Source organism: Hippoglossus hippoglossus, chromosome 20 (assembly GCF_009819705.1).
Source record: "Hippoglossus hippoglossus isolate fHipHip1 chromosome 20, fHipHip1.pri, whole genome shotgun sequence".
NCBI lineage: Eukaryota > Metazoa > Chordata > Actinopteri > Pleuronectiformes > Pleuronectidae > Hippoglossus > Hippoglossus hippoglossus.
The window spans coordinates 10,892,170-10,912,035 of NC_047170.1; the positions used below are offsets into that span (position 1 = coordinate 10,892,170).

General features: G+C 41.6%; 1 protein-coding gene across 2 annotated transcripts in view; it reads right to left on the bottom strand.

The window, feature by feature from the left end:
* Positions 1-353: 353 nt before the first annotated feature.
* The window catches only part of dok6 (docking protein 6), a 42,923-nt gene continuing 23,410 nt past the window's right edge, over positions 354-19,866 (bottom strand). Inside the window, exons 3-9 of one of the 2 annotated variants that reach the window (XM_034571996.1) lie at positions 18,687-18,801; positions 14,728-14,847; positions 12,639-12,828; positions 12,339-12,365; positions 12,093-12,231; positions 9,654-9,759; positions 354-3,194 (exon numbers count right to left, since the gene is read on the bottom strand). In XM_034571996.1, the coding sequence (XP_034427887.1) occupies positions 3,040-3,194; positions 9,654-9,759; positions 12,093-12,231; positions 12,339-12,365; positions 12,639-12,828; positions 14,728-14,847; positions 18,687-18,801 (852 nt within the window). In that variant the 3' untranslated portion in view covers positions 354-3,039. The remainder of the gene's footprint in view (positions 3,195-9,653; positions 9,760-12,092; positions 12,232-12,338; positions 12,366-12,638; positions 12,829-14,727; positions 14,848-18,686; positions 18,802-19,866) is intronic. The other variant, XM_034571998.1, reaches the window with a different exon arrangement.

Genomic DNA, 19,866 nt, shown 5'->3' on the forward strand with positions numbered 1-19,866 from the left:
ATGTTAATGTTCATTTAGTGCTTCAGTCAAGAATCAAAATATATTTTTTAAGAGAAACATTTCGGTGGCATGCAGTTTGTAATGTCCACGTGTGTTGTTGTTTTTCTCTCAATGATACAAATATTAGAACGCAGTAATCAAACTGCAAACAAAACAAATGTAGAACTGATAACTGACGAGTCTACAAACACACGGTCTGAATGTATCTCAGTGTACTGGGCTTGACCTCAGAAAGTGGTAATTATTAAGTAGTTCTATGTTAAATAGATTTTGTTGAAACCTGCAGAAACCCTTCTTTAACTAAACTTACCTTGCGTTCAATATCCCTGACGACTTGTAGAAAACCGATGATACATGATAGAACATTCAATTTATTACATTTGTTGTTTTTTTTATCATCAAAAACATAACATATGTACATTTAGTGAAAACACTCAATGTATTCAAAGTGCCTTTCATATACAATCTGACGGTAACAGAACACGGAAGGTAGTGGTGGTGGACACGAACACAATCGTCTAACAGAAATTACGAAGACACATCGTACCTATGATAAACTAACAGAAATATTCAAATGGAGAAAATAAAAACATCAACTAACTTCCTCCAGTTATTTCAGTCAGTGCAGCTCTGATGTCATGGAACGATCACACACACACATTTATTTACCACACTTGAGCTCCAGGAAGCCTCAAGACAACTATGTAGCCACATATGTCAACTGTCTCTCTACACGCTGCTGTCACAGGCTCTGGGATGCAGACGGACGCCTTTATTTTTCAGATGGGCACTTTAGACTTAGGCTCAATTTCAAATAAAGGTTGACTTAAATAAAATACACAAAATAAAGTGACGTCAAAAACGCAAACTTTAACACAAATGAAGTGCATTTACATCCAGTTCTTCAGGAATCTATAATCTACTCCGCTTCTATACATTTAAATACATAGATTATAAAGATGGACGACATGACTGCTCCCTAAAAGTTAGTGTCTCAAACGCCCCCTGGTGGCTGGCTGCAGTTCAGTTCATAAACCCCACTTCCTCCATGTTAGTGGGTGGGTAATTACTTATTTAAATATCATTTTTAAAAATTGGGCAAATTTTGTATCAGGAGTATTTTGGCTATATTTCTGGATAGTGGGAGGAAGTGGAGACATGTCGTCCATCTTTATTTACCGTGGTATTAACCCAAGAGAAGACAAAATAAGAAAAAAAACTAAAAGGTGATTGAGATTTGTAAAGGGCTGGTTTGCTGCCTCCTTGATTTTATTTCACTGTTGTTGCCACAATTTATGGATTTGAAAAGCTTGCACGTTTCTTTGAGATGCCACAAGAATCCTACAACACCTGAAGCACAAATATTTGAAGAGATGACCGAGAGTCTTCTGAAGTGTTGGAGAAAAGATGTCCGCTTAGGTTCCACACCGGGGCCAACAGGACAACTCTGTTCAGAAGGTAAAGAACTAATTATTCTGTTCTGGTCTGTCGGAAGGCACTTCTTACTGGAGGAGAACATGGTGGCCAGGTTTTTAATCCTTATGTCAGTTTCCAAAGGAATATATGGGACCGTTTAGGGAGATGGACGTTTGTTACATGAGAAGGTTGACACCACTCTCCATGAAGCTACAGCTAGCAGCTATGTTAGCTTAGCTTGTCATTAACAACATAAGAGGTTGAATACCACTCACTATAAAGCTACAGCTAGCAGCTAATTTAGCATAGCTTGTCTTTAACAACATAAGAAGATGAACAAGACTCACTATAAAGCTACAGCTAGCAGCTAAGTTAGCTTAGCTTGTCTTTAACAACATAAGAGGTTAAACACCACTCACTATAAAGCTAGAGCTAGCAGCTAATTTAGCAAAGCTTGTCTTTAACGAGACATAGTCAACACCACTCACAAAGCTACAGCTGGCATCTAATTTTTAGGGTGTTGTTAACAAGCTAAGCTTAGTTTAGCTTTAACAAAAATTCTACTCTTAAATTCTCAACAAATCAGATATATCTCATTTCTTTAATCTGTATAAACATGAAGTTATAAAAAGTTGTAGTTTTATAGGTGCTTTGGACAGAGTCAAGCTAGTTGCTACCTGCTGGGCCTACTAGGTGTAGCTCCATTAAGCACAGTGACAAGAGAGTGGTATCAATCTGTTGTTTTCTCAGTGAAACATGATATATTTTCCCAAATGAAATCACGTATGATTTCCGGCCACCAACATCTACCGCTAATAAACCATGATGACGTTAGAGAGGAGCTGGGAAGCTGTTAAACTCCAACTGTACTGTGTGTTTTTGTGAGGTTGGCAGTTTAAAGTAGAGTCGTCTGTGAGAAGGTTGCATTCTATCATCTGTGACACGTCCGTCCACTCCCGACGTCCTTGAAGCACATTTCTGAACGACCTCTTCTTTCTGCTGCTTGTAACCGATTAAAGGCTTTAGCTGATTCATCACTGCTATCAAAGTCCAGCGTTTTTTTTTTTTTATTCTGCGGAAGGCATTTATCAATTCCACATAGTTGAGAAAAGCAGAGTTACATTCGGATTGGAACGGATTACGTGTCAAAAATTGTTTTGGTTTTTTTTTCTGAAAATACTTGCTGAGGCTGCAAATGGTCGGAATGAACCTAATGGGATTTTGTCAATTTCAGAACAAAAGCCTTTTTCTTAAAAAAAAGCTTGTTTTACAGCAGACCTTGGTGTGTTAGTGCCTTTACCCTCTTGTAGGATGTAGTGCAGGGATATAAAAAGAAAAAGGGGGTCGTACGTGCTGGTGTTAACAGCACGATGACAACGTAAAACACTTTAAAGCTACACTTCAAAGGATTTTTGGTGCAATATTTGAAGCTACAGTCACACAACACACAACAACAAAAAACGCCCTTTCTAGTAAAAAGTCCTCGTGTTCCACTCGCTCTGCAGTTGACACTAAAGAATCACCAGGAAATGATATATTACACATGTCACTATACATATTTCTACATCGTCTCTACAGCAGTGGGGAAACAGTCCAGATTTGGTCGAGCAGAGCAGCTCTCTGTCATTGAAGGGGTCTCAGGCTGCAACTGGATTCACAGCCACTAGAGGGTGATGGTGCTTCTTCCTGGTGCTGGCTCTCCTCCTGCTCGGGCTCGTCAGACAGGAAGCTGGGAAACGTCTGTGCTCGGGGGATAAAAGTCATTGCCAGGCCGGTTCCTGTGGAGGGACAAGAAGAAAAAAAAAATTCAATGGAGCGCTTGCATTTAGTTTATCATGTTTGATTGAAAGGGGTAGAAACGATACTTCCTGTTTTCCCTTAACAGATGACTCATGGTGTAACTGTTGCTTAGCTACTGCCCATGCTGATATCTTTATAAATAAGATTACAAGATCATCCATGTAGATAAAATTATCTCTTGATGTGGGCTTACATTATAGAAAAATAGATTTTTTAAAAGTTGTACAGTGGTAAAAGAGGTCATGGTAAATCAACCTTATCACCTCTAACACACAGCTTCATTCCACGTCCCTCATCGTCTCTGAGTGTCTGGCGTCTCCCCGCTCCCTGCTCTCTCCCTCTCCACCTTAATTTAAATTAATTGGACCAATTTGTTCTGCAGTGCATATTGGTTAACTGCGCTGAGAGGGAGTAATGGATACTTGTGGGCGGAGGGGCTGCTCCGTGCAACTGCGAGACTATTAATAATATATTAGAATGCTGTTTGGAGACGTGCGCGCAGAGGTGGGTTGAGGATAAAGTGGCTGGCAGGCTGCTGATCATGCACGGAACTGGGAGGAAGTGGCCGCTGATCAATATTTCAGGAGGTGAAAAAACAACACAACCCTGTAATCAATTCTAACCTATAGCAGATCTGGTACCTTCTGATGCGGCACGCAGCGAGAAGTTGCTGCACGTCAATACACTTCATGCATTTGGAATCACTTCATGCACAGAGGTTAATTGAAATTTGATTAACAAATTAAAATTTGACTTTGTTTTCTTCCAGGGGCCATACGGACAAAATCGACAAAGAGATAATTCTCCCCTCCACTGTTGGAGCTGAAATGCTTATTAGGAAAATATGATTTTAAGTTGTGCAAATGATTCATATAGTGTCACACACACTCACACGTCTCTGCTGTGTGTGTGTAGCCTGTAGCACCAACGGAATCAGGCTGCCGCAAGACGCACTGCCGACTCACCACAAAGTGGAACATAAAACGTGACCCAGGCGGCCAAGCAATCATTGTCAAGTGGCGAAGAAGATGCAAAGAGAGTTGATGCACAAGTAGAGAAACGATGGTGAGCGAGGGAGAAACACAGAAAGGGCATTGTCCTGCGTGAACAGCTTGCAGAGAGGAAGCACAGAGGGGTCAGTGTGGGTGTGAGGATGAGACCAGAACAGCACCAGTCAGGTGACAGGTGAGTCATACACACACACACATATTCAGTTCGCACACCCCTTTGTCCACTCGTCTTTCCTTTGCACCTCCCTGAAATAAAGAAAAATGAGGTGAGACTCCAGCTTTAGGTTTTAAACGGAGCTCTGGAAAAAACGCTGCAGGTTAAAACCAAAAAAGCTGGGGGACATTTCTCTCCTTTAGCCGCTGTACTTAATAGACTGCTGAAACGACAGGTGGGCAACCAGGCATATCCTTTTCACATCTTTGCCAAGACAATCCCTCTCCCCCAACCAAGGCCAATTTGGGCTGGAAGAAAACAAAAGAGGCAGGGAGGCGATTGTAGATGGAGAGGGCCGAGCAGTTCTCATCATCTCCTCGGTCACAAGCAGCACTGTTTGTTGTGCGGTGCCAGGTCCCTGACGAGAGCCACGCTTGTTGGACAGGAGACACGGATGTAGACACACACAGAAAAAAATACGTAAAACCAAAAAGAGAGTAGATGTTGCCAGCATCCCTCCTCTTCTCGTCTCCCTATGAGAAGGAGACAGTGATTTATCAGTGCCTTTTCATTACCAGGGGAAGGTCATGTCATCCTATCTGGCCTGGGGTGGCAGCTGCTGGTCCGGGCGCACACACGCACGCACACAAACACACACACACACACACACACACACACACTGACAGATATAATGGTGGGCCCAGACACACAAGCAGCTATTCATGCATGCATGTTGACAGACACACACACACACACACCTGTCTGCACCTTCCTTTCTAACAGTGCGATAACCCAGATGGCATCCTAGTAACAGCTGTAACCAGAGAAAGAGACGGTGCCTGTGCCACAGACTCTGGATCATGCAAGACTGCGGACACGCAGCCTAATGTGTGTGGTTTCTTGTGTGTGTTTAGAAAGCCAGCTGCAGAAGCGACAATGCACTGGATCGAACACAAAGATCAATCCTATAGATCCATAGATTGGGTCAGTTCATTTACATTAGGATTCAAATAACACAACTAAATAGGGCTGAGCAATAAAACAATACCAATAATTATCACAATATAGTTTTGAAAAAGGTTCAATATAATCAATACATTGCTTCTGCATTGTATAAGCACAGTAAGGAGGTATAACACATTATTGATCTCCCTCAGATTTGTAAAATGTTTAGTTTAACATTCTCTGTCTATGAAGAAGAGTTTAAAACTCAAATATATTATGATATTTATCGATATCAAGCAATTGTATCTCGAGACCATTTTTAAGCCTTTTAAGTCAGATAGAAAAAAAATGAAACTTTCGATCCCTCCAGCAGAAAGAGATGCAAACAGTTGAACTCCATTTTACCTGGCTGTCATGCATTTTTCATGGGATTCAATTTTTGCATCTACTATATTCCATGTCGCCTGTTGCAGATAAGATAGCGTTATCATCCTGTTCCCCGATCATCTTGTCCCCGTCCCTTTGATACTTACTCCCTCTCTGTAAAATCCTCTCGTATCACTCCCGGCCTATCACGCTAAGAAGAACAGCGCTCTGTTCCATTAGAATTGCTAATGCTACGGCACTAAACTGTGAAGCATAATGAAACGCAGACAGAGAGATAAAGTGTGTGTGTGTGTGTGTGTGTGTGTGTGTGTGTGTGTGTGTGTGTGTGTGTGTGTGTGTGTGTGTGTGTGTGAAATGGAACGAAAATACATAAAAATGGCTCCAAGAAAAAAAATACAAGCGTTCTTGTCCATTTTCCATTCCAATATTACAGTTGGTAATTGAACCACTTTTGACAGGCCTTGCTTTTCCAACTTGAAAACTTTAAAGTGCACTTATTTCTATGCATCAGCAAACTCAATGAACACAGCAGTCTCACTGAAATGCGAAAGAGTGAATAATATTAAGAAAGTAGAGTTGGAAGGCAGCGGGGACATAGACACATTGTCTTGGTGTATAGTTTCTGGTTTTATTAAAAAGCGGAATTATTTGGGGGCTTAATTTTGTTTCCCACAGCTTGATAGAAGGATGTTTTTCTGCATCACGTTTCTCTTTTTCTTCTTTTGAAAAAAACGCATTTGACAATTACTGCTTTCACTTTTAGCAAGCAAGGCCACTGGGATGTAATTTTGAGACATTAATAAAAAAAGCAGATGTGAGATATATTAAAATGAAAGAGTTACAGTTCCTCATTTGCCAGGTCCTCCTTTATCCGAGCCAAAGAAATCAACAAATAGGTGAATGAACCTCAATGGGACAGGAAACCGTGTTCCTTAATTATTCCTCCGCACCCGCAGGGTATTTGAAAGCAACCCAAGCATGACTCAGCAAATTGACTGTGCTGATTGGATATTCATCATGCACGCAGCGATACAGCCAAGCAAACGCAGCCAGCCACCGTGGTCCAAGTTCCTGATTTCTTACCTCTATTGGCTCCACATCAGTATTTCAGGGATTAATAGTATCATTATGACTGGAAAATGATTTTGTACCATAATCTATGATAAGACTGTGATTCCCAATGAGGTGCATTTCTGCAGTTGCCAGAGGGCACTTGATATACTATTATACTGTAGTGTGCCTAAACTACTATTTTTATATTTACTACAATTAATCTAAATGAGCTCATTAGAAACAATATATGTACATACTGAGTCACCTAAACACCTGAACACTGCATGTGCATGAGAACTAGATCATTTTCATGTGTAGTATTAACAGTTAATGCAGAAATTGTACACTTAAAAGATATGGTGCAAAATCATGAGCTAAAATGAATTGATAAGGGTTCAAATTAACTGCTAAAAGTAACAAATAAAGGTAAAGGCCAAATGTAATGAATGCATGATAGTTCAAATAGATAATGAACAGGAAAACAACAGTTGGCTAAATCTACCCACTAATTCCAGAAATCGCTCTCTGTCTGTATGTGGCTCACATATCTCTGGAACCGTTCACCGTAACAGCTTCACACTTGACATGTATATCGTTAGGAATATACAGCGGAAGTTGCAGTGTCGAATTTGGTGCGTTTTTGACACATTACATCATAAAATCTGAAAAAGCATGTGATCAGTGCTCTGTAGCAGCCGCTGGGGCTCATCGACATTAGTGATGTTGTCGATCAAGACAACAGTGCAACAGCAACATCTGATTCTCAGTTCGGGGTTCTGAGTACTGAGTCCAACTTCAGTGAACTCTGAATAAACAGGCGAACAGCTCTTCTTGCAGCAGCAGCAGCTTCAGGGTTCTTTGGACTGAGTCCTGCAGCCGGACTGAGTCCTGCAGCGTTACAGCAGGTCACTTTTACAGTTTCAGAAAGAAAACCTGCAACCAGCATCACCACAGGCCAAACAAACAGTCCATTCCAAAACAGGCATGTTTAGAACAGGCTCTGCACTAGTGTAATGAATACATAAAGATAAAAATAGATGGCAAAAAGTAACAGCTATGGAAAAATAATGTAGTAGCTGAAAGTGAGGGATAAATGGTGAAAATACGGCTTCTGCCATTCCGAGTGGCACAAGTACAAATGTAAACTTGACCTGACCAAACACTGACAGTCGTGTGAAAGAAATACTGTGACTACATGTGGTTTTATCCCGTAGTTCATAGTTTATCAATTGTTAAAATGAACATTTAAAACATGATGGGTGCCGTCACTGAAGGGTTACTTCAGTTCATCTGACAGGGCTGCACTGTGGGGCGGTGTTAAGAGTCTTTCTCATGTGCAGGTCATGAGTTGTAGAAGAGGTGGAGACCTTCTGTCAATGAGGAATCAATGCAGTTACTGTACATGACTCTCCTCATCTAAAAATGTCTTGCATGGCTGAAAGGCCACACTGTTGTCTGAGGTATGTGAGGTTCTCCTGACACGTCTTTCACAGTCCAAACATCCCGTGTCACAACAGGAGTTAGACTCCTGTCACTCCCTAGAATCACCTTGTCGTCCTTCTTGTCTGGCGAGACCTTTCGCTGCGTCCTCAAACACACTGATGCATTCAATTTATTCATGGGAGAGGAGGGGAGATAATGGTAGCGCTGAATGTGTATGAGCATGAGAAGGTTGGAGGGTTGTTACGAATTGGACAGACACACGGGGGGGAAGTGTGGGAGGGCCGCTGGAGATGGCAGGGTGATGGATGAGAGAGGAGCTCCTCTGCTCACCAGAGTTTGGAGAGGAAGAGTTTAAAAAGGAGACTTTACAGAGACTGGGCCTATAAATAATGACCCTGAGGTGGAGGCTTCTCTGTTTAGTGTATATGAGTAAAAACATGTTGATGTTTGAAACGGAAGACTCGCATTTCGCTTTTAAGCTTATCAGGCCACAATTAAATGATAATGAGAAAAAAAATCCAGCCTTGGCTTTTCAAAAGAAAATTACGATGTCGGAGCGACTTTCATCTTTGCCTCGCTCTCTGTTTTTGCTCTATCAGTGAACGCCAAAAGACCTATAATTCTCTGATAAGTCGACTAATCAACTAACACCATGGACACAGCCTAATCCCATCAGCTCTTTAAGCACCTTTCTGCCTCTGGTCTACACACACACACACACACACACACTTTCTTTCTTACGTGTGTGTGAATGTGTAGATTAAAGACATACTGTGCTCAGCCTGGATGCAATAAAGCACCTACTGTGATATTAATGGATTTGAAGTGACATTTATTTCTCCTCCACTTGCACAGACCTGTACATTTATTTTAAGAACACACAGCTCATTTGTCTCTCGTAATCTAATTTAGATGAGATAACGAAATCCAACTAATCACAATTTAGATTCAAGATTCTGTTAGTCTCTTGCTTTAAATTTTGACTCAGTGGAGGAAATATGTCAAAATCCAAAAAAGGAAGCAAAATCGTAAACACATGTAACAATTAAGGAGAATAAAAAGAACTGAAGTGGGGAAATAGACATTTTATGGACAAAATTTGTTCTGATTAGAGGCAGATTGGACCAAAAAACTAAAGAATTCAATTAAATATTAATGGAGATGTTTCAGTGATAGTATGTATGTAAAAATGGGAAGAGAAATTAAACTAGATAATTCCATAATTCCTGTCACTGATTGGAAGCATATATACAGTATATGTAAAGAAATGTGTAGTGTCAACGTACTTGTGAAATTCTTCAATTAAAAGTATGTTAATTTCTCTCTGTGTCTTCCTGTTTCTCCACCTCGTCCTGTCGTGCGCCACAAATTACCCCTGACACACACGCAGGTAAAGAAATAGCAACACCGTGCATGTGTGATAATTAGCAACTTCATGTCTGTACCTTGGTAACTGTAGAGATCTCCCACGCTGTTCTGACGGGTGATGTGCTGCCAGTAGGCGCTGCGGGGCAGGGAGATGGACTTGGTTATTGTCTCTCTGGAGTGGATCTGAAAAAGACAGAGGACGGTTCTTTCTGTCACTGTCAATCATTCAGTCACAACAGGGGCAATTCAATCGAGACAGTGTACATCAGCTGAGGCCACTTTGCACAGTATGAGGTCAAGACTTTACAATATTACAATATAATAGAATTACCACCCTGTGCTTGTATGCCTCCGCCAACCAGTGCAGTTTCACTCAACATACCTTTTATTTCCAGACTCATATGAGGTCACTGTGACCTTTTGACCTTTGATGACTGAAAACGAATCAATTCATCTGTGAGTCCAAGTGACAAGTGGTGATAAATTGAAGAAATTACCTAAAGGCAGAACTGATATATATGTTGAAGAGACAAAAACATGTGAGGCCACTGTGACCTTTGACCTCTCAAATCTCATCAGTTCATCTCTGATTCCAACTGATGGTTTGAAGAATTCTGAAGAAATTCCATCAAGGTGTTCCTGAGACGTTGCATTCACAAAACAAAAGGCTTGTTTTGTTTGGTCTTAGCAAACTTTGACCTTTGACCACCAAAATCGAATCAGTTCATCCTTGAGTCCAAGTGAAAGTTTGTACCAAATTTGAAAAAATCCCCTCAAGTTGTGCTTGAGATGTCGTGTTCACAAATATGGTTCAGACTTACAAAAAACACAAATACATAGTAACTTCAGTCACTGGCCGTCGGCAGTGCGGTGGCATAAAAAACAAACTTTCCTACAATGAGCTCATCGAAAGTGAAGAGGAGAACTTTCTGTTTTCATGTCAGTAACCAAAGAGCCTGCGTAGCACCATCTATTTCTGGTTGAATGGCCACTATAAATGGCTGTTTGTTGAGCCACTGGATGATGTATTCAAGATTTTTATTTGCAATATTTCACTGAAAAGATAATCTGCAATTACTCAGAAGTGAACATGCTATTTCAGTGGTGAGTTTTGTTTAGCTCCCTGTGTGATTTATAGAGCTGAGGGTAAATGCTGCATTTGGAAATGTTCCCAAATGGTGGGGTCCAAGAGCAAGGCCATATGGTCAAGGCTCATCAAACACTAGGCAGGCCTACATAAATAAAGAATAAAGATGATAGCGGGGAGCAGGGGAGGGAGGGAGGAAGGAAGGAGGGGGGGACAGGGATGGACGGGTGTTGTGATGGAAGGAGGGAGCGGATGCGGAGACCGTGGGGTGTCGGAGGGCTCCCGGACCAAGGCGAAACATTGGGGGTAGAAACCAGACGCAATACCTGCAGAGGATGGTTTATTCTTTTGTGTGTGTGCTACTGGTGACGTGGGGACATAAATCTGTTTTTACAGTCAGGTAATGGGGTCATGTCGTCTCAAACGTAAATATTTAACATTTAAGGTGAAGACATGTTTTATTGTTAGGGGAAGGTTAGTTTTTATAGTTAAGAAGTTCGTTGTTACAGTTAAGGTCTCCAGGAAATGAGTCATGGAGACACAACAGCGTGTGAAAGAGAAGATCTTGTGTGAAAATCTTGGTTTCTAAAAATAATGAACAGCCTCAATGACGTGTTTCTTTGATCCACTTAAAACAAACAGAGAGAAGAAACCATCAAACTGCTAAAGAAGGTTGTAGTTCAAACAATTTTTGTGTGTAAATGTGTGACTGTGTTTGTGTGTGTGTGTATACTGTATGTACTTTCCTTTGTGAGGGCCAATTGTAATATGGAAGACTTGCTTTTAGGGTGAGGGCTGAGTTTGGATTAGAATTAGGGTTAGGGTTAAAAAATTAAGGCATTAAGTTGTCTCACACAAGTGAATTAACGCAAAACATGAATACAAAAGCCACAAGACAACTACAGAAGCCACACAACACAGCCACAACGGAACTGAACCACAATGGATGTGTTGTCGCCACTTAGATGTGATGTGTATTTGAGGTGTTATGGTACAGGTGCGTTTTTTTTTGGCTGTTCCAAGCACCTGCACCAAAACACCTCAAATAGACAAGCATCACATTTTTAGTGGCGGCTGGCTTGACCACGTTTTCACAAACAACAGCTCACTTGACCACATTAAGTAACTCTTGATGTAGCTTTTGCATTCGTGTTGTCACTTCTGCATTCATGCTTTCTGTTAACGCGCTTGTGTGAGACATCTCGGCCCCCATAGGAGATACAGAGAGCGTCCTCACTATTTCTCAGTGTTTCTTGTAACATCAGGTGTGACAGAATGTTTTAGCAACTGTATAAAAGTGATGAATTAAACAGTTCTTCCGATGTCATGACTCTTGCGCACATAGTTAACACACATTGTCAGCTGTTAGTTCGCAGTGCAAATAATGCTGCTGGGAGTATTTGATAAACAACTAAAAATGTAATTGTACCTGGGAGCTCTTCTCTATCTCCTCCATCATCCTCTCATGCTGCTGGGCAATGGCCAGCGTGGCCGAGTGGACCCGCTGGTAGATCATCTCCCCCTCCCGAGTCTGGAACGTGAACAAACCCTCTCCCGTGTCACACATCCTGCGCCAGGAACACACACACAGAGACAGAGAGAAGTACACACACTTTGATCGCGCTCACTCTAGGATTGCTCATTTACAAATATGCATGGTCGAATGTGCACTTACTGAGAGACACATTGATACGATGGCCCGCTGAAGTCAAACACACACACACACACATACACACACGAGTGAGAAGATACAGTATATAAACAATAGACGCACACACAGAGGCACCTGTCACATCATCGCCTGAAGGGCTCAGTGGCAAATGCTGATATCCTGGGATGATCTGGATGATCCAAAGTTGCTTTGTGAAAGTTTTTATGACAATTCCAAAACTAAGTTGTTTCTTTTCCACCCCCTCCCACTGACAACATTTCAATCACTCAGACGACACAAACACAAATCTGCATGCACACCCACCTTCCAGACTCAAAGGTGAACCAGGTGGAGTCTCGGCCGTATCTGCGCAGGGAGCTGAGAGGCCACATGACGAGTTTGAGGCGAGCGTTGTGGATGTCCCACAGGTAGATGTTTTCATGGGTGATCTGCATGGTGCACTCCCCGTAGATGTCCAGGTTCGGGGTCGGCATTATGTACACATTGAAACGTTCTGCAAAGATTCACACTTATTAAAAGATGGGATTCTAATGATACAACAATTAAGTATACTGTGCATAGACTTCATTTTTCATCCAGTGTTAAATGGTTGGTGTTTGAATGAAGATAATTAGAGATAATTCATAGTTACTTCTAGAGCTTTCTAGAGTTTTGATTTATCTGTATCTCCTACTCTCTCCTTGTCCTTATATAATGGGGGTGAATGGATTTTTGTTTGTGGAGCTCACAGAATGAGAAGAAATGCACCACATCTGTCGAAAACCACATATTTGAAGAGAAATTTGAAAATTTACTATGGAAAATAAAATGCTAAAATGTTTGCATGGCATAATACCACAAGGTTTGGGTTATTTGATAAGATTTAAAAAACTTATTCATACATATAGAGCTGGACAATATGGCCAAAAAAACATGAATATCACGATAATTGAGATTGAATTGATTCAGTATTGATAATTGTCACGAAAAATTCCCTCAGATTAATATTTCTGTTTTATGATGTCGATTGATTGAAATTGATTGAAATTTGACATTTATTTGGATATTTATCGATATCAACTACTTTTTTTATTACCTGCACCCACCATGAATTACTTTAATTTAATGGGGGGGGGGGGGTTGTTTGATTTTTAATCAGATGTGGCAGTTGTAGAGTAAAACAACCCTTAAACTATTTTAAATATTACTTCACTTTCACTTAATCCACAGCGGGTCTAACTAGCCAGTAGCCATCCAGTGAGCTGGACTGGAATCATTCACGAGGATCTAACTCTCTTTGGCAGACAGGGAGAGAGGAAGACAGATAAAGAGGAAGAGGGTTCTCCATGATCTAAATTAGTCCTCACTAATTACGCTTAATGATTCGAAATAAGCCATGTGTCTGCAGTGGATAGAAAATGGCAATGTCATAGTGTGGCGTATTTTTAGGGACAGTGAAAATGAACTCTGATATAATTATCTGCCCCTGCTGTTTGGGGAGGGCGACTAATTGAAACGTGGTTGCCGGCTCAACCCTCGTCTTTCATCCATTCAGGGAGACAGCAGAGAGCCGCTCACGTCTCTCGAAACTTTTCCGCGAGCACTGAGCACCAGGGCTTCAGCCGGAAGCGGAGACAGAGGAATTGTGTTGTTACTGTTCAGCTGGTTCACCGCAGCTCAGTCAAAAACGTGAGAAAAAACGAGGCCACGTTATTTTGAAGATCACAATTTCACTTTACTGCTGCAGTGAAATGAAATTGGTGGAAATGACGCCAGATTATTTTCAATTACGCAACCTTTTTCAACTTTAAACCGCTCTTCTTTGCCTGTTGCCTTTTCGATTTCCTCCGCGAGTTCGCAAATTACGGCGAATGAGCTCCGCTGTGATAGCTGCGCCCTGTTGTCTCTTCTCTTTTCCATTTCCATTTCCTGTGAGTGGAATATGCGGGCAAGCACATTTATTTCACATGGCTTTAGGAGCCATAATCTCATCCATCTCTGTGACAAGCTTCATTATGAGGGAAGCCAGTGATGCACAGCACTTCTCATTAGGCCGGGAACAGAGCCCCGACCACAGCCTGTGACCTGTGCTCTAACTCACACACACACAGGTTTCCTTCAACACACACACACACACATCCAAATGTAGTTCTGAAACTGAACAAACATGTGCTAACGTTACCGAGGACTGTTACAGGGGGGACGTCGGATCAGATATTGACAAAAAAAGGGCCCCTATTAACCAGGCCTAATTGGACAGTGACTGTTCCGCTTCCCTAACCCTCTGAGGGCTCAGTTGCATTAACACATACGTGCCCGGACTGCAACCACATAACCACTTGATGGCAGGCTGAGTGAGAGAGATTGACCCCGAATGGCTGTCTATGTTAGCAGGGACTAATTGGGCACTCACCGTTCTGCTCCCGCTGCACCCCTGCTGCTAACAGGTCTGGCTCTCCCAGGCTGATGTCGTTGAGACGGCTGCCCAGGCACTCCATGCACAGCAGCTTACACCACTCCTCTGCATCCAGCTCTGCACACAGCCACACAGCAGCACAGCGTTAAGGCATGTCCGACACACACACACACACACACACACACACACACACACACACACACACACACACACACACGCACACACACCTCCTCCATATCCAGTACTGCAGACATAATAAAAACATGCGGTTTAAATTATACTGCCACAGCTGCGATGCCTGTAGCATCTTTACACACGTGCAATCACATATATCACTCGTAAAATGCTACATGTACAGGACATGAGTACAGCAAACAGTAACCAGGGGGAAGAAAAATCCATCTTATCGATTGGCTGCAGATTAAAAGAGGCAGTGGGTTCAGCAACAGCCAATGACAGATGAATGTTAGCTTTCTCCTCCCTCCTTTAGATACTCGGTTCCCAGGCTGCACCACACACATGTAAGTGGCTCTGCTGGAACAATATGGCCACCGTCGCAAACTGAGTGTACTGATCATCTGTTCAGTCAATAAGCTATTTTCCAAATGGAAGGAGGGCTTTAGCTTGTCGATAGGAAAGGAAATGTTAAAGGGTTGAAACAAGCGGTTAAAGGCTTGAGTACGCTCATGTGACGAGGAAATGAGTAAAACACATAAATTCTGGCTTTTTACAGTGGCAACAAATATGTTTACTAGCACCAGCTCACTATAGCTGACATGTTGTTTCCTTTTTCATTTATTTATGGTATTAAACTTTAGGCACAGAACATTGATGTTTCACATGGCTTTAGCTTAGCTTGCGGTTGTCAGTAGCTAAACATTTAGGGTACAGACATGAGAGACGTATCGATATTAAAACTCTTGACAGGAAAATAGTGATGCATGGGGAAAAAAACTCATAGACTGCACATAAAGCTGAAAGTCATGACCCCCTAACATGGAGGAGTGGGTTAGTGGACCTCACTACCGCGGATCCATCCTCAATCGCTAATGTGCAGTCTTTGGCTCCAAATCCACGACGTTCACATCCAGGATATTTAGCCTTCATTTCTGGATGGTCCCTACCCAAACCCACAATGTCACGTTTATTTTTAAAGCTGCTAAGATACTGTTTATGCAGATAACTGATAACCAGGGCATATGGGAGCTGCACCCTCCAGTGCATTTTATGTGAGTGTGTGAGAAAGAGGGAGGTAGAGATAGAGACAGAGATAGGGAGACTCCTGATCACAGTTAAGTACTGCATGTAATACTGTGTGCAAATCCTATTCCACACAATGTTGCTGCGAGTTATTGAAAACATTGTCTGTACGCCGCTTTATCCCTTTTTGTTTTTTCTGCAACCCATAATATTTTCGAAGACGCTAATCTGAGAGTGACACGTAGGTTATGGGTCAACTCACACGTCGCTACAAGAAACCAAATAAGGCTTATTTCCTTCAACTATTCATTCCAGTGTTCATGGGAATCTTAATGATGCGAAATTTGGGACAGAATTAAAACTAATACTCTTTTTACAGATGCAGTCAGGGAAAGTTGCATCTACTGCACGTGACAGCTGGCACAAAGAGGAGGGAGGGCATCCACTGAAAGACTGTTATCAAAATCTAATCTGGAGGTCTGTGTGGCAGTCTGTTGTTTGTGAATACCAATTTCCCTTCCTGTTAAGTCAGAAAAAGATAGTGTTTACAATGGCGAAAGATTTCCAATTGTCTTATGTGAGCTTTTGGTGAGAGTCACTGAGGTATGAAATGAGGCAAATGCTGGAGTTGTTTATCTTTGTGAAGCTTCGTAACTCTGGGCCCAGTGGAATTCTGGGTTATGTGTCTATAGCCAGCGATGTGTGCAGAGGCACGTGGAAGTGTGGGAGCGCGCCGCAGCAGGAAGTGTGGGAATGTTTCTGTGTCTGTTAATCAAAAATCATCATATGCTTGTGTAATATGTGTGTGTGGAGAGGTGTTCGCCCTTCATTCACTTCAACCCAGCTTGTGTAATCGCTGGAATAGTGAGAAGGGCTGTTTGTCAGATCAACTCTGGTGTCCAATGGGACAGATACACACAAGTTTGGAGGGTGAAGGAAAGGTCTGCTGCCGCCTGGAGCAATTCATTCACACACACAACAGAAAGGCAACAAAAAAACACAAACACACACACACACACACAGGCAGCTACAGCAGCTCTGTACTTGAGCTCCCCGCTCATGCCTCCCCAGATTCAGCTCTTCTCATTCAGTTACTATGGCCTTAAAGTGCCTCTAAACTCCCACACTTTTAAGGCCACTGAGTGGAAAATAGGCTAAACAAACTCTTCATCGGCCTCACTGGTCTGTGTGCCATGCATGGAGGAATACGGTGGGAGGATGTCTCTCTTTCTGTGTGGAGGTGTGGGTGTGTGATGGAGGAGGACAAAGAAGCATTTCATGTTTGCCAAGAGTGTGTGAAAAAAAGCAATGAACAGAAAAGGTTGGAGGATGACATTGGAGAATATGTCAGGATCAAATTATGTGACAGTCAGGAAACAGGATACAGACTCTGGTTTGTATACATGTGTATCTATACAGTTGTATTAATAGATTTTCATGCCTGACTCATCTGTGGAATTTAAGGGGATGACACATTCGGTCCTATTCATATCTCATCTCTATCAGATCTGCAGGTCACTCTCGTATTGCTTTGACAGATGCATCCAAAGCACACAACTGTCAAAAACATGTCAGATCTGCTCCCGTCTTTAGTTCACTTCCTTGTTTCATTGACAGCGCACTTAACATAGCAGTGCTTGGGCCGAGGCACCAAAAAGATGTTTTTACACATTAAATATCAAGAGACGTTCATGAGGCCTATTTGAGACCTTTATTTTGTAACAGTCAACACTTCTTCTTTTTGGAATATTTGTATCAAGGTCGCCAGACAATCTTCCAGTTTGCTTTTTAATTGCCAGCTTTAGTTTTCAGATCCAAACTCCCATGACAATGTGCTGCACTATAAAGTCACATCTCATGTAACCTGACCCAGCTGTGAATAGCTCCACAAGCTATTTATACATGCTTTTGACTATAAGAACAACAAAAGACCTATTTTCACATTTTATAAATAATACTTTCCGAATTGTTAAGCGCGAATCGCTAGTGCTACACATCACCATTGTAATGTATTGTTCTAATAAAACACACATTCCTATCTTGGTTAGTGGAACATCATTGTTGTGAAAAATTAAAGGTTCATTGAATTAAATCTACCTGGCTAGTGGTAATAGAACTTATATATGTAATACTACAAATACATGTATGTATGTTCCCTGCCCAGTGATAATTCTGATATGGAGCTAAAACATAGTTTTGCCTGTCTATGGTTAAATTTAATCAGTTTATTTTTGTACACAGCTCTTAAAAAAGACACATCTCTGTCAAGTACAAAAAGTACTACTTAAGTAATTAATCATCACACACACACATTCAGAAGACTGGAGTGAAGACTGAGGGGTTCATCCTCATCTGTTTAGTAGAAGCACATTAAGGCACATCCACCTTAACCTCTTCACATCCAAACGCGTCAGCATCGATCTCTATTGTTACAGTCTATAATTAGGTTGCAAAATATCATTTTTCAGACCTGCAGTATGAAAATCAATATTTCAGAACAGATCCTCCCACTTCTTGATGTAGCGTCAAATGAGCATCAGTTGGCCAAACCTCAACTCTCTGCTTGTTTCAACCTCTTTGTTTCTGTCTCTGCCTTTCACTCCTCAACCTCTTGCCAGTCCGGATCCAACAAGTAATGGTAAACATACATGTCTCAGAAATTAAAAAAGCAAAAAAATCCTCAAAGTGAACGTATTTTTGTCCTTGGCTGAAAAACACTAAAATGAATTTGTCTGAATGGAGAAAAAGAAACGTACCTGAATCACAGGCAAACGTCTTGGACGTGTCGTCAAAGAAGATAATCGCCACAGCGTGTTTTTTAGTCTCCCGCGGCATCCGGGTAATGTTCTTGATGTTATGGAGCTCAGTGATCTAAGGAGGAAGGGGAGAGCAGCAGCAGCACATTACATGAATGAACACCGTCAGCAGCAGAGGCAGCAGCAGGGCCGAATTGCCATCTTGCACCGCTTTGCTGAAAGTGCAATAGTAGTTCAGGGCGTAGCATTTAAAGGACGGCATATTAAAATAGAAATGTGGGAGATCTCACGGGATAAATAAATAACAGTAGTTATTCTCCTGATTACAAAGTGCTCTTTTCCAAAAGTAAGAAATCATAAATGGTGTCAGCTCGCTTCTACCTGATTCTGTGTAGTGAGTTATATATTGATATTTATTCTAAAAGCACAGTATGCACAAATGTGGCCTGACACTGAAACTATATACACAGCACATCCACTGTTTAAGTGCCTCTCCTTGAAGCTGCTTTTGCAGTCAATAGGGAGATGTGCAATCAAAAGCATCTAAATCACTTTACCAGGAGATTGATCGTGAGCGGGGGGAAAAAAAGAGAAGATTACATTTAATTGAATATCACCCGCATTTACAGGCCATTTTGTTCAACAGTCTTCTCTGTGTTCGCTCTGCCTGGGAGATAAGGCCCATTACATTATTGTAGTCCATTGTGTGCTAACTGTGGGCTCTCTGCCAGGCTGTTGGGAATGAATTAGCTGGGCTCTCTGCCCGTATAGTAAAGCTCGACTGTTAAAAGGTTAAAAGACTAAACCTAATAACACACACAACATATGTGGACAACAGATTTCTTTGCTTGATAACATCATGTGCAGTAAATTTTCCCCTCTATTGACGGATATCCTCTGCTCAGCATTTGAGTACGACACAGATATTTCCACCAGCCAAGGAAGGCAAGGCAAAGATGAGAAAGAGGAGAGGAGGGTGTAGATCGTGAAAGATTTAAGATATTTATCATTTGTTGTTTCTTATCCACCTCCAACTTAGTATTTAAATATTAATATGAGATGAGGTATGTTTTATCCCTGTGAAGATACAGTATTTATTTGTCCCTCCGGCGAGCTATTCATACATATAACTGACACAAAGTAAGCAGCAACTGTGGGAGTTTCTGAGCCTTGAATTCCA